The sequence below is a fragment of the Nomascus leucogenys genome, chromosome X (assembly GCF_006542625.1).
Source record: "Nomascus leucogenys isolate Asia chromosome X, Asia_NLE_v1, whole genome shotgun sequence".
Classification (NCBI taxonomy): domain Eukaryota; kingdom Metazoa; phylum Chordata; class Mammalia; order Primates; family Hylobatidae; genus Nomascus; species Nomascus leucogenys.
The window spans coordinates 97,737,946-97,762,149 of record NC_044406.1 but is presented as its reverse complement, the minus strand read 5'-3'; the positions used below and the strand labels follow the sequence as shown (position 1 = coordinate 97,762,149).

General features: G+C 39.6%; 1 protein-coding gene across 4 annotated transcripts in view; it reads left to right on the top strand.

Annotated features, from left to right (window-relative positions):
* DCX (doublecortin) overlaps nucleotides 1–19,793 on the top strand; it is a 118,501-nt gene extending 98,708 nt beyond the window's left edge. For all 4 annotated transcript variants that reach the window (XM_012499118.2, XM_003262201.2, XM_003262202.2 and 1 more), the window contains exons 6-7: nucleotides 771–865; nucleotides 11,840–19,793. In XM_012499118.2, the coding sequence (XP_012354572.1) occupies nucleotides 771–865; nucleotides 11,840–11,896 (152 nt within the window). In that variant the 3' untranslated portion in view covers nucleotides 11,897–19,793. The remainder of the gene's footprint in view (nucleotides 1–770; nucleotides 866–11,839) is intronic.
* The last annotated feature ends 4,411 nt before the right edge of the window (nucleotides 19,794–24,204 follow it).

Below are 24,204 nucleotides of genomic sequence, written 5' to 3'. Positions count from 1 at the left end.
AACTTCCTCCTTCTCTTTTAATATCTTATCATCTTCCTTGTCTCTTTTCTCCTCCATTCCCGATCTCTTTGTCATTCTCTCTTTTTTGATTTTCTCCTCTGCCCATTCTGCTGCTTGAGCCTTCTTTTAATGTTTCACCTTCTGTTTCTCCTCCACTTTCTCTTTCATTCTTCCTGACTAGCCTATTTTCTCTTCCTTTCCTCCTGTTCTTTTCACACATGCAGAATGAGGTAGGAAAGGCACAATGGTGCGGCATGAGCAGGAAAAGAGAGGGGGAGAGACTAACAATGGGGCTGTCTTTCACCTACCCCGTCATCTGCCACCAAAGGAAATGTGCACTGGTCCAAATTGCCCATATTTCTTCCCCTTTAAGGTAAGGCACATAACCTCTCTGTGCCTCACTTTTGTCCTCTATAAAATTAAAGCAAAATAATGCCTTCCCAGACTACCTCCCAGAGATGTTAGGGGCAAACCTGGGAATGAATATGAAAAATGTTTGAAAAGAAACAGACTCCTGTGATTGGGAAGCACTGAGGAGGAAAGGGTGGGAGGATGATGGCCTTGCACTGCATAGGGATCCAATTAACTGAGGATTGCAGTTCTTGCCCTTTTGAGGAATGTGTTTTTTTCACCTTTGTTCTACTCACCAAATCACTTGGTTGTCTGTGTACCTTGTTTGAATGTTCTTAGTGTCTTCAGAGGGGAAGGATAACTTGCTCCTTTGTATGCTGTTGATTTTTATCCCTTCCTTTTCTCTTGCCTTGGGCTAGCAAACGGAACCTCCAGCAGCCAGCTCTCTACCCCCAAGTCTAAGCAGTCTCCCATCTCTACGCCCACCAGTCCTGGCAGCCTCCGGAAGCACAAGGTATTATGTCTCTTATACCTTACTAAACCTCTTTGCACTCAGAGTTTCCTGAATGGCTCGGTGAAGGTTTTCTCTTCCATTCTAACTCAACAGCACATTAAGGCCAGAAATTTTCTTCATCTGGCTCCATTAGCTTGAAGTTCTGCGAATCCAAGCAGGGAGCAAGCTTCTAGTCACTTTTATTTATTCCTCCAATTCCTGACTTATTTCCTGCTACATTCTAGCACTTCTTCCAAAGGGTTTCCAAAAGGTCTCCAAAGCTAATGAGGTAACCAAACCATGCTTTGGGACATGGGTTGAACACTTGTCTCCTCAGTTCAGAGACATAGCAAAGGGGGTGTTCAGGGCACTTTATGTCACCAGGCACCAGTCAGTGGAAATAACAAAGACAGCAGTCCCAAAAAGTTGCACTGAGTTACTTACTCCATTTAGATTTACTGGACATCAACAAATGAATAGCTCCTACTTTCGCTGTGTACTCTTCATTACCAGGCAGATTCTGGTGCAGTATAGGAAGAGAGCACATATACACATTGCATTGGCCTTGGCCACCATGTATACCCCTTAAACTATTCCAAATAAATATATCATTAAATAACAAAAGCACATAAATTCCCCAGCCCCACTATCCAAACAGATTCTCACCCAGAAATCTCTGTGTAGAAAATATGGAGTGGTCACTGCCTTGAATCTCTTATACTTAAGGCAGTGTTGATGTGGCTTCTTCTCTGATTACCGTACTGTGGAGCAACTTCCTCTAGCCTTCTCTAATCTTTTTCCTGCTCACAAGACTTGGTGTGAGATGGTAAAAGGCAAAAAGCCACCGATACGACTAACTGCATCACAGAATCAGAGATGGTCAGAGCTGGAAGACACCTTAGATGGAGACAAATTAGTTTTATTTGATTCTGTAAATAATCTTATGAGGTTTGACATTTTACAGATGAGGAAATTGAGAGCCAAAATGTTGAATTACTTACTAGGGTAACATATCTAGCTATAAGAGTGGTACCCAAGTCACCACCAGTGGTGTGCTGGAGCCAGCTCACACTAGATGGTGAGAGCTGATTGTGTACATTGCTTCTCAACTCTGTATTGAGTGACATCACGTTTGTAACTTGAATTTGGCCATGGTGGGAATATTTACACCATGGACATTAACAAATACTACAAGTCAAGTTTGTTTTTTTCTCACAGTCAGTTGCTAAACATTTAACAGCACACCACTGCCCAACATCCATTTTCATTTTATTTTTTCTATGTCAGTCTTTTAATTTCCTGGCTAATCTGGCTACTGCCTGCCCCATAATTTCTAATGTCTGTTCCATTGCTTTAATGGCCCCTTTAACTTCTGCTATTGAACCTTCCAGAACTTTCTGATTGTCCTGTTGAGCTATTGCATTTCACCAAAGAAGTATTTGCTGAACTCTGTGTAACCAGTGTTACCTAGAGATTATGAGATGGATGAAAATTATTTTTACAGTTGGCTTTTAGTTGTTCTTTGCTGAGCAGCAAAGCTTGTAAATATGGACATGCCAAGATAGGAACAGTCTACTTCTGTTGTTCCACTGTCCACACAGTACCTCCTATATGCCTTTCTGCCCTTACCTTCCTTTTGGGAAGCACGATTTACCCTAGCACCTTCCTTCGGTACCTTCCCTAAAGTGTGAAGGCAGCTTGGACATTTGTTCTGCACACTCAAGTTACTCAGTTTTTCAACTGACATGTTCAGGTCATTTACGCTGAGGACCCATCATCCACAAGCCCACCAAGGTGAGTTGTTTGCATTGTTAAACTATTTTTCCTGGTTGGGCTTGCAGACACTTATAGCTTGTTTGTTTATTGACTCATTTCTAACCATTGAAGGACTAGAACAAGCTCACAGGTGGCAGCATTGTCAGAGCTACACTGTTTTCCTAACTGTGGAATTTTCAGTGTTTCATTTTATTTTTAAAATTACTCTTTTTAAAGACAGTTAAGCAAGCAAATGTTAAGTAATACATTATATCATTTTCTAGAGCAAGCTTTTAAATAAAGTAAACATTTAAATTTGGTATAATTCTCACTATTTTTAAAGCTCTTTATTTTTATATCATTTCAAACTTACAGAAGAGTTGCAAAAATAATAAACAACTTACATATCTCTTTACAGGGATTCACTAATTGTTTATATTTTGCCCCATTTACTTATTTTTTATGTTCTGTCTCTATATATAATATATGTAGACACAATAACACACAAATAAATACATATAGTACATGTTGCCCCATATACTTATTTTTTATGTTCTCTCTCTATATATAATGTATGTAGACACAATAATACACAAATAAATACATATAGTACATGTTATTATTTTTCTTTTATTTCTTTTCTTTCCTTTTCTTTTCTTTTCTTTTCTTTTCTTTCTTTTCTTTTCTTCTTTTGAGATGGAGTCTCACTGTGTCTTCCAGGCTGGAGTGCAATGGCACGATCTCAGCTCACTGCAAGCTCCGCACTCCCGGGTTCAAGCCATTCTCCTGCCTCAGCCTCCCGAGCAGCTGGGACTATAGGCGCCAGCCACCACGCCCGGCTAATTTTTTGTATTTTTAGTAGAGACGGGGTTTCACCGTGTTAGCCAGGATGGTCTCAATTTCCTGACCTCGTGATCCGCCCGCCTCGGCCTCCCAAAGTGCTGGGATTACAGGTGTGAGCCACCGCGCCGGGCCTATTTTTTCTGAACCATTTGAGATTAATATCACGGGCAAACATTATGCCCCTTTATCCCTCAATATGTCAGTATGTAGTTCCTAAGAACAAGGATTTTTCCTTTCATAACCATAGCACAATCATCAAAATTAGGAAATTTAACACTGGCACAATACTATTATATACTCTACAGTCCATATTCAAACTTTATCAATTGCTTTAATAATGTTCTTTTTCTAGTCCAAAATCCAGTCTAGAAACACATGTTGCAAGTTCTCATGTCCCTTTAGTCTTCTTTAACCTGGAAAAGTTCCTGAGACTCTCTATCTCTTAGTACAGTATATTGTAGAAATAAAAGGTACAGGCCAGTTATTTGGTAGAATGCCTTTCAATTTCGGCTTGTCTGATGTTTCCTTGTGATTAGATTCAGATTCTGAATTTGGGGCAGGAATATCACAGGAGTGATGTTGTATCCTTTCAGTGCATCCTATCAAGAAGCAATAGTGTCATGCTTACACCACCAGTAATGAAGATTGAACTGGTTTTTCTGAATAAGATAAAAAGCTTGTGACCCTGTCTCAGTCCCCCTAGGTCTCAGGTCCTAGATTCATGCTCCTCCTTTCACATAGCTACCTGAACCTCAGCACCATCAAGTCTCTGGGCAGCAGGCCTGAGCAGATCTCATCTGAACTTCTGTCCAAGTGGACCTGAAAGGTGTGAGTCATGATGCAGACAGGAAGCAGATGGCTGAGGCCATGACTTTCCTCCTGCACAACTGGAAAAAAACTTGAAGTCCCAGCATCCCTTTGGTAACTTTTGATGGCTGTGGCGGGGCCCTAAGCTGTAATCAGCTTCTTGGCTTCTTCTCTTAGGCAGTTCATGGAGAATCTTCTTTAATGCAGCTGCAATGGGGTTAGCCAAAGTCCGCATACTCAAGTGTTACAATATGGACACGAAGTAAATCCTTGGATAGTTAATGAGAACAACATTTTGCATTTTCATACTGCTTTTTTCTATCGCACAGCCATTTTCTCATTTACCCTTGTGATATCCCTGTGAAAGAGACAGGGCAGATAGCATTTCCCTTTTACAGATGAGAAAAAAAGAGGTACAGAGGAAAGACAGTCCCAGTGTGATTCAACAAAAATTTATTAAGGATCCCCTCTGAAGAAAGTACATAGTAAAGATTTTCAAAAAAAAATATAGAAACATAAGGAAACTCTTTCATTTATTTAATTTTTAAATTTTCAGATCCGTGATTGCACCAATGGCTTGAAATTTAGAGGCATTTTGTATGCAAAGTTGTCTAGAGAATAAAGTATATTCAACATATTATTTGAAAATATAAATAACGTTATTTAAATATGCGCTTTCCTATGTTTCTAGACTTCTTTTGTCCTCTTGTATGTGCTTGGAGAGGTCCTTTGATGAATAAAGTAGGGTCCTGACCCTTAAATCACAGAAGGCAACTAACTCTAATATAAGTGGCTTTGGGTAGTGTGATCAAGAGCTAACGAAAGGACTGCATGAGCACAAAGGAGGGTGGGAAAGACATCCTACTGGGAGAGAGTGGGAGATGGGGAAAGCTTTTCACAGAGGTGACATTTAAGTGGCTGGTGAAGAGAACAGGCATGCCAGCTTCAAAAAAAATCAGCAAGAAGCAAAACCACACCATCATAAAAGTGCAGGGCACGTTTGGGAAATAGAAAACCCAAACTAGAAGCCAGTTTTCTCAAAACTTCTCCCTGACTTCCTCTGGACTATAAGCTCCTTGGACCAGAGACCAACTTTTTGTTTTCTCTAACACAATAGTATCGCCAGCACAGCTGTATTTGTTACAAACATTTTGTTCTGTAGGGCTCCAAGGGAATAAGCAAATGAATTTCAGGTGCAAATTATTTGTATTGCTAAGCAATATGTGTGTTTCTGTATTTCTACATATCAATCAACAAAAACAGAATGTTGAGATAATTCCTTTTCCTGAACATTGTTCTACCCATACAAGAAAATACATTTTGAATACGAAATAAACTGATGGAGATACAGCGTTCAGAAGTTCATAATTAGGCCAGTTCTACGAATTCTCTCCATCTCCTGCATCTCACGCCATTCATTCAGAGTCTCACAGTAGCTACAAGTGAAATCTCTTCAGGATTCTACCCTCAGGCTTATCCCCGCTTACTTTGAGATAAAGGTCTGGAACAATCTTCTCAGATAATTTTTTCCACCAACCAAGCAACTCCACTGAAGTGTCTGTTACATGAATAATGCTAAAGCCCAGTGGTTCAGTGTGCTGAGACTCAAAGTGGCCTCCATGTTATTAAAAGATCCTTTTGTACTGCCTGAAAAATACCCAGGGAGTTCACTAACTTGGCAATGTCTGTACCATTTCTCTTGCTTTGGGGTAACTAAAGAAAAAAATAGAATGATTGCAGTTTATAGAATTTTGGAACTAGAAGGAACCTTAAAGATCTTCCTCAATTTTAAGATCTAGAAGCAAGGACCCTGAAAAGGGAAGTTAAATGGAAAACGTAGGCCTAGAATCTAAGTCTCCAGACTCTTAGTCCTGTGCTTTTTATATTACAGTGTTGTTTCATCATATGCAAGTTTAACTTAATGGAATTCATCAATAGTCATAACATAGTAATAGAGCGAACAACTATAAAACCTTCTCTCACATTTGTACACATCATTACATCCTGAATATCACTATATACATATATATACACATGTATATATATGTATATATCATATATTAATATATATACAGCATATTGCTGTGTATGGCTGCATATTCAGAAATCACGTAAATAGTACTTAATTGTCAATATAAAGGATTTTCAAAGGTACTTAAAAAATTACAGCTTATTGAGATATAATTCACATAGTATAGAATTCACTCCTTTAAAGGGCATAGTTTGGCGGTTTTTAAGGTAATTTAGTATACCACTATCTACTTTTAGAACATATTCATCACCCTCAAAATAAACCCCTTACCCATTAGCAGTCGCAGCCCCTTCCCCTTTCATCCAACCCCTGGCAACCAACCACTAATCAATTCTGTTTCTATGGGCTAGCATATTTGAAACATTTCATATACATTTCCCTCTGAAAACTGCTTTACCTGCATCCTATAAGTTTTGGTATGTTGTGATTTCATTCTCCTTTATCTCAAGGTATTTTCTAATTTTTCCTGTGATTTCTTTTTTGGTTAGTCATCTGTGCATTGTTTAATTTCAACGTATATATGAATTTCCTTAATATCTTTCCATTATTGTTTCTAATTTAATTCCACTGTGGCCAAAGAATATAATTTGTATCATTTAAATCCTTCTAAATTTATTGAGAATTGTTTTATGGCCTAGCATATGATCTATCCTGGAGAACATTCCATGGGAGCTTGAAAAGAATATGTATTCTGCTGTCGTTGGATAGAATATTCCATAGATGTGTATTTGTTTATAGTATTATTCAAGTCCTCTATTTGCTTGTTGGTCTTCTGTCTAGTTGTTCTATCCATTATTGAAAGTGGGATATTTAAGTCTTCACCTAATATAGTTGAATTGTTTGTTTCTCCTTTCAATTCCATCAGTTTTTGCTTCATGTATTTCGGTACTCTGCTAAGATACACAAATATTTATATTTATGTTTTCTGGATATATTGACTCTTTTTATCATTATAAAATGTTCTTTGTCCCTAGTAATAATTTTTGTCTTAAAGTCTATTTTTTTTTCTGACATCAGTATAGCAATTTTAGCTTTGTTTAGTTACTGATTGCATGGCAAATCTTTTTCCATCATTTTACTTTCAACATATTTGTGGGTTTGAATCTAAATTGTTTTTCTTTTAGACAGCATTGAGTTGGATCATGTTTTTAAAAAACCTATTTTGCCAGTCTCTGCCTTTAATTGGATTGCTTTATCTACTTATGTTTAATGTAATTACTGGTAAAGCAAGAATTACATCTAACATTTTGCGATTTTCTATATATGTTATATCATTTTTTGTTCATTACTTGATGCTTGCCTTTCATGTGTTAAATATATTTCTTAGTGCACTATTTTAATTCCCTTGTTGTATTTTTACTAATTTCATTTTGAGTACTTTTTTAGTGGTTGCCCTGAGGATTACAATTTACATTTTAATATACTCTACTTAAGATTAATACAAACTTGATTTAAATTATATATAAAAATTTTGCCATAGCATAGCTCTGTTTCTTTCCCACTCCTTTTTTCTCTTACCGACATACAAATTACATCTTTATACACAGTAAGTCCATCAACACATTCTTATAATTACTAGTTCATGTAGTTGTCTTTTGAAATAAGCCAGACACAGAAAGAAAAATATTGTATAATCTCACATATATGAGGGATCTAAAAAAAAAAAAAAAAGGCCAAATATACAGAGATGGAGAATAAAACAGAGGTTACCAGAAGCCGGGGATAGAAAGGGAAGAAATGAGGAGATGTAGGTTAAAGGATACAAAGTAACAGATATGTAGGATGAACATCTAGAGATCTAATATAAAATATGAGGACTATAGGTAGTAAAATTGTATTAGGGAGTAAGTAGATTTTAGCTGCTCTTGTCAGCAAAAAAGTAATTATTTGTTTCACTACAGTAACTACTTTACTATCTATATGTATCCCATAACATTATGTTGCAAACTTCGAATATACACAGTAAAATTTATTTTTAAAAAAAGAAGAAAAGAGTTACAAAAATAAATTTGTGCAGTCTTTGGTGTTTACTTACGCATTTACTATTTTTTTTAAATTATGTGGATTTGAATTACTTTCTAGTGTCCTTTAATTTCTCTGTGGATGATTCTCTTTAGTATTCTTTTGCAGGACAGGTCTGCGAGCAATGGATTCTGTGTGTCTATCTGGGAATGTTTTAATTTCTCCTTTATTTGTGATGATAATTTTGAATGAATAGGATAGTTTTGTTTGCTTACCTTAAATGCCTTGATCCAGTAAGACTCCCAACCTTTGCCGAGGGGCTCTGTTCCTGTGTTGGGACATGATTTCAATGCTCTGCCAGGCAGTTTACAACTCCATCTTAGCATTCTCTTGCTGCTTGCACAGGGCCTCAGGGTCAGTCAATGGGGAAAGATTAGGGCCATCTCACTTCTTTTCTAAGAATATACCCAGTCCTGAACTTGTGCCTGGCCTTCTAGATTCCCAGGAATATATCTGAGCTTTTCAAGGTCCTTATAGGCACATAATTCTATGACTTTTTCCTTTCAAGGTTTTCAGCAGCTTGATTTGCCCCAACTTTTGCCCTCTTCCTCATACGGCTGCAATTTTTAAACAATTGCAACTGATCAATGCCCCCTGAAAAGGCTGTTCACAGCGAGTGTGCTCTGAGTCAGGTTAAAAAAAGAAGAACCTGGCAAATGGGAGTTTCCAGGGAGCTACCCCACAGGTCAAAGAGTGACAATTCTCTGGGAATGAGTTCTTTGGTGAGCTCCAAACCCCCAACTGCGTCCTCCAGTAACTACTAGATTGCTGTTTTTCACTGGTACAGTAGTTGCGACTGTTGGTTTTCAAGGCTACCATGGAGCTGGGGAGAGGGAAAATGGAAATAGGGCAAGTTGAAACACCAAAAATCTTAGTGTTTTTACAAGATTCATCAGTTTTTCTTCAACACTGTTTGGATTGTTGCAAGCTTTTGGTTGATTTTTAGAGTCCTGAAAAAGTTAATTTTGACAGTTTTGCCAGTGTTACTGCATTTGTTGAGGAACAGATTTTCAGAGGGGCTTATGCCACCTTTCTGGAAGTCCAGAGCTCAAAAATACTTTTGACTATGTTCGCTTTACTCCAGTACTTCAGAATTAATCCCTTCAGAGATGCAACTCCACTGTATGACACTTTGCCTCAATTCCATTTTACATGTATTTGTTGCATTTCTAGTATTTCCTTGGCATTGTACATCCTACCTGTTTATCAGTTTTCTAAGAAACTTTTGTTTGGTAGTTTAGAACAGGGATGCCAGATCCTGCCTGTGTCTTGGTTATATTTGCATGGATGACCCACCCCATCTAAAATCTGTTTTTTTACATATTTAAAGGGTTGTAAAAGAGCAAACCCCAAACAAACAATGAAGAATGTGTGACAGAGACCATATGTGACCAGCAAAGAAAACTTAAAATATTTACTATCTAATCTTTTACAGAAAATTTTGCTAATCCCTGACTTACAGTGAAGGGATGGTAGGTTGACGAGAACTGAGTCTATTTGCTATAGTTGCCTTTGTTGTGTTTCTTAATCATTCAATATCCCTTTAGGACCCCCAAATTATAGTCTCAGAGCTGGAAGAAACCTTACAGATTGTTCACTGATAAAGAAACCAATACTCAAAGATTTGTTCAATGTCATAGCATTAATTAGCCACGGTTAAACCTTGGGTTTCTGAATATGCTTTACTCCTCTTTCCATTCCAAGGTGCCTACAAGTTTTCCTGTCACTTCTTTCTCAGCAAAAAGCATTTTCAATGTTAGATAAATTCTCAATGTTAAATAAATAAGTCCTTCTCCTCCCCACTCTTGTCCCTCTTCCTCATTTCCACTTTTTTCTCTACCTCAAGGAGAAGCTATGTTCTCCAATTTTCTTGAACAATCCTCTACTGAAGTTCTTGTCCTTATGATACAAAAGCAGTGGCAAGGCAGTGGGGGTGGGGGTGCTCTTAAGTAGCCACGGAATTGATTCTATACTTTCCAGTTCTCTTTGGTATCTTACCAATAACATGTATGAAAAAATTAGCCAGGCATGATGGTGGGCACCTGTAATCCCAGCTACTCGGGAGGCTAAGGTAGGAGAATCGCTTGAGCCCAGGAGGTGGAGGTTGCGGTGAGTGGAGATCACACCACTGCACTCCAGCCTGGGTGACAGAGAGGGACTCTGTCAAAAAAAAAAAAGTTTCTTAACCTAAACCTCATATCATATGCAAAAATTAAAAATGGATTATAAGCAAACAATTCTTAGACTTGACAACAAAAGTAAAATCCATAAAATAAAAACTGATAAATTGGGTAAATTGGACCTCGAAAATTAAAAATGTTTGCTCTGCCAAAGACCATGCAAAAGCTGTGAAGCTGTAAAAAGACAAGATATAGACTTGGAGAAAATATTTGCAACCCAATATCTAATTAAAGGCTTATTTAGAGAATATAAAATAACTTAAAACTTACCAGTAAGAAAAAAATCTAATTCAGAAATGAATAAAATCATGAAGAAACATTTAATTGAGGAAGAAATACAGATGAAAACTAAGCACATGAAAAGATGTTAAACATCATTAGCCATCATGGTAATGCAAATTATAACCACAATGAGATGTCACTACAAATCCACAAGAATGGCTAAAATGAAAAATAATAAAAACATCAAATACTGGAGATAATGTGGAGAAACCAAACTACTAATACTTTGCTGGCAGGAGGTGAGACTGTAAATGATATAGCCACACTGGAAAGCAATATGGCATTCCTTACAAAACTGAAAATGGAATTACCATGTGACTCAGCAGTTTTACTCCTGGGTGTCTGTCCCAGAGAAATGAAAATGTATGATCACACAAAAACTTGTACAGTACAGGAATGCTTACGGCAGCTTTATTTGCAATAGCCCAAAACTTGAATCATTCAACGTATGCTTCATCAGGTGAATGGCTAAACAAACTGTGGTGCATCTACACCATAGAATACTACTCAGCAGTATAAAGAAGCAAACTATTGATACATATAATGGCTTACACGAGTTTCCGGGGAATTATGCTGAATGAAAATGGCCAATCCCAAATGGTTCTATACTGTATGGTTTCATTCATATAACATTCTTGAAATTCCAAAATTACAGAGACAGGAAACAGATTATTTGTTGCCAGGGCTCAGGGAAGAGGGGAGGGTTGGATGGAGCTCTAATGGGGTAGCACAAGGGAGCCTTGTGTTGAAGGTACAGTTCTGTATCTTGACTGTGGCGATGGTCACACAAATATACACACATGATAAAATTGCATAGGAGTATACACACACACATACACACCCCACACACAAATGATCACATGTTAAACTGCAAGATGGTACCATTAGGGAAAATTGAATGAAGGGTACTTTGGTACAAGGGTACCTCCCTGTACATTTTTTCAACTTCCCGTGAATCTATAATTATTACGTTGTAAAAATTAAAGAAAGTATTAATAAAAAACTAAAACAGACATTCCAGAGCTCACGATATCAAGAAAAGGAAAATTAACTTTGTCTCTTCTCTTCTTATAGGACCTGTACCTGCCTCTGTCCTTGGATGACTCGGACTCGCTTGGCGATTCCATGTAAAGGAGGGGAGAGTGCTCAGAGTCCAGAGTACAAATCCAAGCCTATCATTGTAGTAGGGTACTTCTGCTCAAGTGTCCAACAGGGCTATTGGTGCTTTCAAGTTTTTATTTTGTTGTTGTTGTTATTTTGAAAAACACATTGTAATATGTTGGGTTTATTTTCCTGTGATTTCTCCTCTGGGCCACTGATCCACAGTTACCAATTATGAGAGATAGATTGATAACCATCCTTTGGGGCAACCTTCCAGGGATGCAAAATGTGCTAGTCCATGACCTTTCAATGGAAAGCTTAGGTGCCTGCGTTATTTTTGCCCTGTCTAATTTTGCCCATACAGTCTTCCTTCTGTAGAGGGCTGTTTACATACACAGCACTTAAAATGTTTGTGTGGGAAAAAAAATTCATTGCTAGATCCAAGAATGACAAACACAAGTGCCCCTTTTCTCTGGATCTCAAGAATGGTGGAGGACCCTGGAAGGACAGCAAGGCAGCTCCCCAGCCTCACTCTTCACTCCTGATTGAGGCCTGGGTTTGTTGTCCAGCACCAATTCTGGCTGTCAATGGGGAGAAATACGAACAACTTATAATTGTGACACCAGATGCTTAGGATCCTGGTGCTGGGTTAGCTAAGAGAATAGACAGAATTGGAAAATACTGCAGACATTTCAGAAGAGTTTATAAAGCACAGTGAATTCCTGGTCAATCTCTCCACTGAGGCAATTTGGAATCAATAAGCAATTGATAAGAGTTTGGAGTAAGGGACTTCATATACCTGATTCCTCTAGGAGGCTGTCTAACATACCACATGATTACATGAACTGTATGGTATCCATCTATCTCTGTTCTATTGAATGCCTTGTTAACAGCCAACACTGAAAACACTGTGAGAATTTGTTTTCAGGTCTGACACCTTTCAGTCTCTTTTTATAGCAAGAAATCAATATCCTTTTTATAAAAACTCATGTCTGTATTTCAGGAGCAAACTCTTCGGGCTCCTTTTTTATAAACTGGTGATTTTTCTTTTGTCTAAAAAACATGTGAAGAAAATTTACCAAAAAAAAAAAAGCAGAAGAATAATGTAGTTTAGAAATTATGCTGTCACTGCCAAACAGTAACCTCCAGGAGAAAACAAGATGAATAGCAGAGGCCAATTCAATAGAATCAGTTTTTTGATAGCTTTTTAACAGTTATGCTTGCATTAATAATTTCAATGTGGACCAGACATTCTAATTATATTTTAAATGAAATGTTACAGCATATTTTAAACAACTCTTTTTATCTATAATCCTAATATTTCATACTGAAGACACAGAAATCTTTCACTTGTCTTTAACATTAGAAAGGATTTCTCTTTACTAAGGACTGATCATTTGAAATAGTTTTCAGTCTTTTGAGATACAGGTTTATAACACTGCTTACTTTTCCTGTAATCATAGCCCATAATGGCAAAGACAACTAAATTTAAGTGAAGGTCATGCATGCCAATTCTGTGTTTGCTTTTAGCAGATATGAAGATTTCCTTATTTCTTTGTAATTGTGCAGATATTTTGAAAGGCACAGCATTCAAAGCCAAGCTGCTGTTTGGCTACTGAATGGCTTGCAGTTGTTCCTCCACTCTAAATGGAATGAGCTTGCTGTGTGTGTGCGTGGTGGTGGTGGGAGGGGGTGGTGCATGTGCCTGTGTGTGTGCATCTGCAGCTGCTTCAAAATTAGGAAATACCACAGGACACCCCTGTAATGGATTGGTGGCAACTTGGTGGCACTGCTGATGTGCACTGTGTAGGGGGGAACCCAGTGGTGGTGGGGTAGCTCAGATGCCCCTAGACATGTTTCAGATGTCTGTAGCTACCAGAAACATTTTTGGTTCAGGAAAAGTGAGATGATGGTAGTACTGGTTTCTGGTGAAATTGAAGAACCCCAAATGATGAGGATCTCTTTTTGCCCCCTCTCCTTTTTTTGTAGACCCATTCAAAACCATTAATAAGCCCATTTTACTAAGCCCCTATTTCTTTCTAGAAGCTCAGGGTTTTCTTAGTGCCTCCCAGAACATTTTGTAGTTAATTGGGAAAAAGTGATACTTGGATTAGGGGGTGTGGGCATAAAGAATGGTGGGAGGCCTGATTTTAAACTTCAGGCCAGAACCCCCAATGACTCCACCCATAGTCTCACTTTAGGTCTCATTTAGTCCAACACCTTTATTTTAAGATGAGGAAGTGGAGGCTGGTAAAGAGCAGGACCAGAGGAAGAATCCAGATTTCTTTATGCTTGGGCCTCACATTAGCTCTCTGAGTATTTCCTTGATTACAGTATATGTACTACTAGAAAATACTAAATGGACATATTTTCTTTAGGATAACCTTTGAACCAACAATCTTCAGTAACAATAGTACATCTTCCATCTTACTTTCAATCGAGTATAAGGAAATGTTTCTTTATGGCCATTTTGGAGGGGGCAGGGGATGAGGCTTGGCATAGTCCAAAATTCAAGTCTCCAGTAATTAATTGCATTTTAAATTGGCCCACTTTCAAGGAAAATTATTTTTGTGTCTGTAACTGAGCTCCTCCACCCCTGTCATTCACTCCCAATTTTACTCAATCCAATTTTACCACTCAAGTTCCATTGTGTTAATTTCTGCACAGTCAGCAAACATCAAGTCAGCAAGCATTTGCCACCACTCCCTATATTTCTCCCTCCTTCTTATACACACACACACACACACACGCACACACAATCCATCTCTTGCTTGTTCCTACCTCCTGATTTTTCTTCCCTACAGAAATAGAAATAGGGACAAAGAAAGGGAAAATGTATATATTGGGGCTGGGCTGAACAACTAACTTCATAAGTAGTGTTAACTAGGGGTAAATTGAGAGAAAAGCTCCTTTTCTCTTCACTGTTTTGGAAAGGATAGCCATTAGCATGACTGCTTTGTGTCCTTATGGACTTTAGTATTAGCCTAGATTGAATAATAGCGTTTTCTAGCTGGAAGGAACCTTAAGATCACATCATCTACTCCTCTACTCCAAATTTCTCATTCTTCAGGCCAGGAAACCGAGACACAGAGGTAAAGTAATTTCCCCAAGGTCACACAGCTGGCTGGGGCAGGACTGGGTTTAGAACCCACATCTCCTAGCTCTTATTCCAGGGCCTTTTCCCACTAAGCAGTATTGCCTTCCATTAGGCTCCTGGGAATTATTTCTCAGGGTCGTGTTGCATCTTGGAGCCACATGCTGCTGCCCTGATCTCAGTGGGAAATCCACCCGGCAACCTAATACAGCCCCTTTTCCCTGCATTCACCTGGTTCCCATCCACATGGGTTGCAGATGTCCTCAACGACAGTGAGGCACTGAGAGCCAATAGGAGCAATGGGGTCCCTGGCCTTGTCCATCTGATTCAGGAGATCACTGCTCCATCTTGAGGAGCCCTCTGAATAGCCCCCCACCGAATGCTTGCCTTGCCCAAATGGAATGGAGGAAGACTGATTTTCCCTGTCAGTTCACCTTGTGTCATCTCATAATGGTTGGTCTTTCCAGGCTGAGGGAAATGTTTCTTGTTTCCAGAGTAGAAAAAGAAAGAGTGGAACAATAGCTTTGTTCATCCTAACTTTCTGAGATGGATTTTCAACATTTTAAAAAAACTAGTGTGGCTACCATTCACTGGCAATGATTTCTTTTAGAATATGGGAGTGAGACGAGCTAGAGAAAATAACCTGGTCTCACTGTGGTTGCCCTCATCCACAATGTCCCCAAAGCCATCCTGCTCTGATGAGGACAATTTCCAGGTATAAGCAAGGGGCTTTGTGACAAAAATGTACCCTGGCTGATGTTAAACATTGGCTCCTGTGTTTGCACCAAAATAGCAAACTGTGTGCTCTATACACTCTTCCCATCTTCTTGTGTACACTGCTCCTGTGGCCTTCCACAGCAGAAACCAGGGCAAAAGGGTCCAAACATGTGGTTTTCCTTGCCGCAAGGCTCTTCCTGGGAACTAAGCGGGTATTTATTAGTTCAGTTCTAAGAGACCTCCTTCTGGGCTTACCCCACTCCTCAGGTACTTCTCTTTCCTTCCTCCTTCTCCTCCGCAGTCACAAGTAACCAAGGAACCTGAAAGTGGATGTGTAGCTATTTGAAGAAGGCAAGGAACCCTGAGATTCTTCTTTGAATCATCTAGTCCAAGTCTTAGACCAGTGATTGGTGCTTACTTTGAACAAAATTTTGTCTGTGTTCCTAATCCCTTCAATACTCTGGGTACAATGCTCCCAATCACCCTGCACATTTGATTCTAAATGGCTTTTATTTTTTAAAAATCCGTATCCCTAGGACAGGAGAACAGGATGCCTATATCCCCAAAATGAGCTCCAGGACACTGATGGGAATGTTCCCAAAGATCACCCCACCTCAGAAACATCTGTGCCAAGAGACTTCCCCAGATAGAAACACTGGGACAGTGGTTTGAATGACTTCTTTTATGGTGGTCCAGTTTGCTATGGAAATAAAAGACATTGATTTTTTAAAAAGGTGATTGGAACCTATCTTTGACCACATAGGGCCACTTGGATCCATTTCCAGGCCTTACTCATATATTGCCTTCACTGAATCAAGGGCTTTGGCTTTAAGTCCCAGACTGGTCTCCCAAGTGAACTGTAAGTGTTTTGGAGCTCATCTGGGGTGGGGCATGAGAATGTTGCCCCATCTATCCCTTCAGGAAAAGGTGTCTTCCCTCCCTTTCTCCTAAAGCCTGGTCCCCAGAAATTGTTTTCGTCTCCAAAAGTCTAGTATGGTCTTTACACACCCAGCCTCTTAGTGTTGCTTCCTGCCTTATTTCCTTGTTAAGGATCTATGCAGACCTCCCACTTTGGCTTAGCTAGCCTGACATTGGCTATCATTTGACAAGACTAACTTTTTTTTTTTTTGACAGAATCTCCCTCTGTCACCTAGGCTGGAGTGCAGTGGCACAATCTTGGCTCACTGCAACCTTCACCCTTCACCTCCCAGGTCGAAGCTATTCTCCTGCCTCAGTCTCCCAAGTAGCTGGGATTACAGGCATGCGCCACCAAATGTGGCTATTTTTTTTAATTATTTTTAGTAGAGATGGGGTTTTACCATGTTGGCCAGACTGGTCTTGGACTCTTGGCCTCAAATTATCTGCCCACCTCGGCCTCCCAAAGTGCTGGGATTGCAGGCATGAGCCACCATGCCCAGCCGACAAGACTAATTTTTTATCCCTTGGTTTATTGGCTTCAACATCTTCTGGAATCAGAGGTGATTTTTTCTTACCTTGGATGCCTGAGACTAGGGGAGTATAGAATTCCAATTAGGAATTAAGGCATCTTTCTGCTCCTGATCAGAAGGGCAGGTTAGTTGGGAAAGGTCAGATGGCACAACAGAAGTCACCTTGTAGGTAAGGCAAAGACTTGAAGGCATTAGCGTTTCTCATTACTAGGTCAATAACCTGAGGGAATCAATGGCTTTTTGCCACTCTACCTCTTGTGTATCTCTTTGACTTTTCTTTCTCTGTCTAGTTTCCTCTGTTCTCAGTTTATACTCTATATTATCATTCTCTCTTTCCACAGTACAAACATCCACCCTTTGTCCTGTGCAATTCTGTCTCTCCCTTTTATTATCTTTATTTGTACTTTTTCCTTCCTTCCTGTCTAGGCATTGGGCATGTGCCTCTTCTTAGCCTGTGATTTTACCTTGGGACTGATGATAAATTATTTCCAGATTCAATCAGCCCTGGTCCTACCCTAGTCCAATCAGAAGTATGTTGGTGGGAATCAACCTGATCCTGGCCCTTTCTTCTTCTCCATTTTCATTCATAATCCCTCTCAGCAGATCTTTACAAGCAGTTTCCTTATAGCTCATGTATCTTTAGGTCTTTGCCTTCCAAGCACTGTACAGAATATTTTGTGGTTCCTTTTTAGTCTGCCGTTTTGTGGAGCAGTGAAGCGTGCTCAGAGACATAATCAGCTGAAGAGAAAAAATCCACCCATGGATTTATATCAGCTAAATACTAATAATGGATTTTGTTTGATGTGCCCATAATTTTTAAAGCTGCAATATAATATAATGAGGGACCACAGGTAATTTCTCCTGTCAGTTGTTTTGGCTGGATGGGGGTGGGGGAGTAATTAATTAAAGTTTTACCATTACACATTAAACTCTCTATATTAATCTTGTTTGGGGCTTGCTAACTGTTGAGTTGTTTTAACTAAACTGGTAGTCAATCGGAGTTGATTTAAATGAAAAGATTATTTAACAAATCTATACTATAAAAAGAGACATTCACTTAATGGAAATGTATTTTTTCCTTCTATTACTAGAGTCACCTAAACATTTACTCTTGACACCAACTGTTCATGATACTGAATAGACAGTCCATATAAGATAAATTAGTGGACCTAAAGAAGCCAGATTGTAGGTGTTAATTTATTAAACAGAGTGCAAAGCCCTTGGAAATGTCACTGCTTGGCAATACCATAAGGAATGCCAAAATTTACAATGACTTTTCTTTATAAGTTATCCGAAAGGGGTTTGAACAAGTAAGAGGTTATGCCAAAATGTCTCCAATGTATGGTCCTGTAATATATTGCAGCTTGAAGCCAATGATCCCTTATGACTTGTATACAACTAATGCATGTCTTGATTGAATTTTGCATTTCCCATGTGTGGTAAGTTCTTTAAAATGTTTTTGATCACCTTTTTGTGCCATTAAACTTGTACAGAAAATGCTTTTATGGCCATTTTCAAAGGGAGAAAGTTTAAAATGGAAACAGCCCACCCTTTCTGCCCTATAGCTGTAGTTAGAATTGAGTAACTGTAGCAAAACAGCTGTAATTGGTGGTTGTAGTGTTAGAGGTGTTAGCTTGCTAGTGACTAGCTTTGGAGAGTAAATGCATGGTATTGTACATCACATTTGTTAACTCGTTTTAACCTCTGAAAAGAATATATTCTTCTTTGTAGTCCTTCTTCCCACCCCCCTTGCCCTCTCCCTCTCCCTGCTCCCAGTTGTCTTACAGTTGTAAATATCTGATTTGAGGCCCATTAACTCTTGCCAAGTAAAGTCAGCAAACAACAAACAAACCAAAATGTGGGGAAAAGGCATTTCTCAACCATCTCTCAGCAGTTATTGATCATTTCTTAAGGAACAGCATTGTGATCAAAGACTCAACTTTATGTAAAAATCAGTGGTAAATTGGGATTGTATTTGGCCATTTGATTACATTTCAGGATTGAATAGTTTTCAGAATCACACGTAATCCAAAGACAGTAGGTAGTGATGTCCCTTATCCCTGCAGCTGTTTTGAGATAGAGACCTCAGAAGACTCTGTTTGACTGATGACCAGTAATTATTTGAAAAAAAAGAAAAAATGAGAGAAATACAACAGATCTTTAAGATCTTTAGCCACCTATTTAGAATAGTTATGGCCAGAAAAAAAAAAGGCATGAGTTCAAATGCATTACTATCAGTGTTCCAGGCAATACCTAACCTACTCTGAAATTGTGATTCAAAAGCAGTATTTCAAGAGGCATTCTCCTTTTTGGTTTGCTGACCCCGCTTGGACTGGTAGGTTTGGTGAGGCCCCCATAAACCAGCTGGAGCAGACCCTTTTCATCTCCTGTGCCTGTAACACCCCTCTTCCCCCACCCCCTCCGCAATTCAATGAGGGTTTTCTTGGGTCAGAGGACTTCAAGGTTGTCTAGAGAAGTTTGCCATGTGTGTAAGGTGCTGTGAACTGTGAGTGCTGAAGATTCGCAGCATTCAATACCAGGCAGCCAAAGAGCTGCTCTTGCAATCATTTTGGCTCTCAAGCTCTGTTCTTCATCGCATTCTCATTTCTGTGTACATTTGCAAGATGTGTGTAATGTCATTTTCCAAAAATAAAATTTGATTTCAATATTTCTGGCTGACATTCTTTTTTTAAAAAAAAACAAAAACAAAAACAAAAAACATTGAACCAATAATCATATAACCTCAAAATGTCCAAGTTGGCAGGAAACTTAGACATTATTTTTTCCAACCTCTTAATTTTATAGATGAAGAAGCTGAGAGTTAATGTATGATAGAAACACCATAATTATCGGTACAGCACATTTACAAAAAATAAGATCTCAGATCTCCCTCCAGAGTTGAGCAGGAATAAAGTGACCTCCTTTTATGCATAAGATGCTTTGGCCAATGTCAGCCTGTGTCATCAGGTGGTGACTTCTGGTACCATGTTTTCAGAAGCCCAAGAAAGACTCCATGCCCCCCAAAATACCTCTACCTGTTGCTTGCAATTTCTTTAACAGTGTGGCTATTCTTCTTCAATAGGCTGACGGTGCAGCTACTCTCTGTGAGAGGAAACACATAGATACCTTATTTACTCTCAGACATAAATGACTGATGACATAGTTTTCTCAGATCAGGTTTTAATGGGATAAAGAACACAAAGCACTGGGCTTGGGAAGAGGTTGATGGAGAGGGAAAGAGAAAAGGACGTAGAAAACAGGAGGCTGAGGCCAGGCGCGGTGGCTCACACCTGTAATCCCAGCATGTTGGGAGGCCAAGGTGAGCAGATCACCTGAGGTCAGGAGTTCGAGACCAGCCTGGCCATCGTGGTGAAACCCTGTCTCTTCTAAAAATACAAAAATTAACTGGGTGTGGTGATGCACACCTGTAATCCCAGCTACTTGGGAGGCTGAAGCAGGAGAATCACTTGAAGCCGGGAGGCGGAGGTTGCAGTGAGCTGAGACGGTGCCACTGCACTCCAGCCTGGGTGACAGAGTGAGACTCCATCTCAAAACAAACAAACAAACAAACAAACAAACAAACAAACACAGGAGGCTGAGATTCTGGGAAACAGTTTGACCAACATCACAATTATGTGAGGGCCAACTCTGCAGCTCCCAGCTGACCCGTGTTCGGAGAAACAACGATGCCAGCTTCCCCTAGGCACTCCCAAGGACCAAGATGATTATGAATTCTTCATTTAAGCAGTATTTTACCAACTGGCTCCTGACCATCACTCTGGTGGAGACAAAGAAAGTAGATGGAAATGGGACTTCTTGGTGTTTCTAATCCAAAGAAAAGTTGGATACAACAATCATACTGGCTAGGCCTCTTGCTGACAGTTTTTATCCCCACTACCATCAGGTTCTCCTCGTCTCTGATTACTCATGACCCCCACTACCATCGGGTTCTCCTGGTCACTGATTACTCATGACATCCTGTTCATCCACCTAGGTCTATCCTGAAGTCCCCTGCAAGTAAAATCTTTCTAAAAGAACATTTTGGTCACAAAAAGACAAATACCATAAGATTCTGCTCATATGAATTATCTAATATAGTGAAAATCATAAAAGCAGAAAGTAGAAAGGTGGTTACCAAGAGCTTGGGGAGGGTAAAGGGAGAAGTAGTATTTAGTGGGTATAGAGTTTTAGTGCCGCAAGCTGGAAAAGTTCTAGAGATCTGTTGCACAACAATGTCAATATACTTGACACAACTGAACTATACACTTAAAAATGAAGATGGTAAATTTAATGTTATGTTTTTTGCTACAATAAAAATATTTTCAATTGTCTCATTTCTCTGATCATTAAATCAAGTCCAACCCCTCTTCATGGTTTTTATTAAGACATCTCTACAGCACTATGTTCTAGGTACGCTGCCAATTGCTAGGCTTTGGACGTAGGCCTCCAGGAGTTCCAGCCTAGTGAAGACATACCTGTAAATAAATGAGTCCAGTGCAAAGGAGCAAGTGCTATGGGAACATCAATGATGGAATAATGATTGCTCTAGGATGATGAGGTTCAGAAAAACTTCATGGAGCTGGCAGCATTTGAAAACAGATTAAGAGCTTTCCAGGTGGGCAGTGAGCAATCTAAATAGAGGCAATAGCATGAAAGGTGTCCCAAAAAGCAAGAGTCTCTCTGAGAACTGATGATTACCTGAGGTGGCAAAGTTACAGAGCCAGTACACATGGTTCTGGCAGGAAAACACAAGTGCAGTAGTCTGAGAATTACAATTTGGGTGGTTTAGATCAGTGGTTCCTAAATGCTGGTACAGCAGCCAATGGTGGTCTGTAATAAAGTTTTCACCAGGCTATGATATAAAGAGAAAACTAAGGACAATGTAGTACGCTTTTTTCATAGAAGTAAATGTACTTCATTTAAATAACTATCTTTAGGTTTGAGATCATAACATTTTACTTTTGGTTATTAAAAATGTCCTTCCTTATATGAAGTTTTGGTCATGGTAGAAGATAGGTATGTATTTGTTTTTGAATGTCCTAACGAGGCAAAATTTAAAGTGACTAATCCTGGGAGGAGCCTCAAATAAAATCTATATTTCTTTCTTTTCTTTTTCTAATTCTCATAATCTGTGAGGTCAATAAGTTTAGCAAGCACTGGTTTAGACTAAAAGAAATGGGGAAATGGAGAAACCACTAGGGGTTGAGTTATAAGGAAAAAGGTGTTTTGTATTTGAAGGAAGTTCCTCCTGAAAGCATTCAGTTCTCTCTCCATCTCCCTTTTCTCTTCCCTCAGCTTTGCCTCTTCCCTTCCTCAGCCTCTCTTCCCTTGTCCTCCCCTGGTCCACAAAGTGTGAGCAGTGCATCAGCCCCACCCAGGAACTTGTCAGAAATGCACATCCTTGGCCACACACACCCCTACCCCGCCCACATATACTGGATCAGAAACTGCGGGTGGGGTTCAGCGATTCCCATGTTAACAAGCTCTCCATGAGGCATCTGAGACCCTCTCTAGTTTGAGAACCCCCTGCTTTTGTGAATTCCGCTTCCTTTTCAGTGAGGACTCAGTGAGAATTTAAGCAGCATATATGATCCTTTTGGTCATTTGGGTTAGTTTGCACCTCTCCCAGGAGAAAAAAAGACGCAAGAGACTGTTTATTTCAGTAAGGTTTCTATATATTTAGTTTCTGTAGAGAAAGACAGCCTTTTCAAGCTTGAGAAGAAACTTATACCAGTAAAGACACTCTGGAAAGGGTCTTCACAGCTGTTGCAAGCTGTCCAGCTAGACATAAAAGCAGATTCTGAATTGAGGCCAGAGCAGTGGTGGTAGAGAGGAGGAATAAGAGCGAAAAGTTGTCCATATAGAATTGTCAGAAGCTGATGTACAGATCGGATGTAGGGAGGAAATGGGAAGAAGAGACAGCCCTGACTTGAGCAACTCGGCCTGAGCAACCGCTGTTCCCAGACCTGGGCCTCTGCTCCGGACAGCCCAGTAGCTTCTCATGCATCTCCTTCCCCAACATCAGCTCTCGCTATGCAATGCTCAATCACACTTCACTCTTGCTGACAGAGCCTACCCTTCTTTCCCTGCCTAGAAAAATACCCTCTGAATGCCCTTCCACATTCTCTCCACCTGTCTAAATCTCAGATGTTGCCATAAAGCTACCAGCAATGGAACTTAGGGCATATTTATAAGAAAAACAAACCCAAACATGGAGAAAAACTGGCAACTTTCTATCCTGAATTTTCCAGGGCAGTCCTGATCTTATGTAAATTATGTAATTTTTTTTCCTTTTCCAAATAAAGGTGATTTGTTAAGCATATAACTATATATATAATTTATATAAATACACTCACAAATCAGAAAACACCCCTTTTTAAACAGGCCACGCATCCACACTGAGGGCTTGGAAAATAGAATTCCTTTCAGGGAGAGGCTTTCTCCAGGTTTCCTTGTCAACTTGTCTGGAACCCCTCTCCTGGATTCCATTGCCAGTGTGGGACAGGTGTTGCACCCTCCATTTCTAATATCCCCTTTTCAATGCTCAGGAAGGCCTTTGAGATCATCTGATTATACCCTCTTCCTTTTCCCCACTGGCACAGCCCTGGATGATTTAAAAACTATTTACCCTAATGGAGAGAGGGGTAAGTCCCAGAATTCTGAATTAGGTATCACTACTTAGGATCCTTGGTAATGAACAAGTGCATACAGAATTGCAGAATGTCAAAGGTGGAAGGGCCTTTATCAACCACTTGTCTAACGTTTCACAAAGTCCTCCAGGGATGTGAGTCACTTCAGGTACTTGATACAAATACAACTTCAGGGACCCCATCCCAGTTCCACCTCATTAGAGTCTCCAGGACAGTGGCCTGGGAAGCTGCATATTTAACAAGAGCTTCAGTGAATCTTTCATCTGAGAAGCTTACAGAGCTTCCCAAACTTGTTGTGGATAGAATCACCTGGGGATCTTGCTAAAATGCAGAGTCTGATTTTGGAGATTTGGTGTGGGGCCCAGATTCTGTGTTTTTAACAAGCTGCCCACTGGTACTTCATGCTCCTGGTCTGTGGACCACACTTTA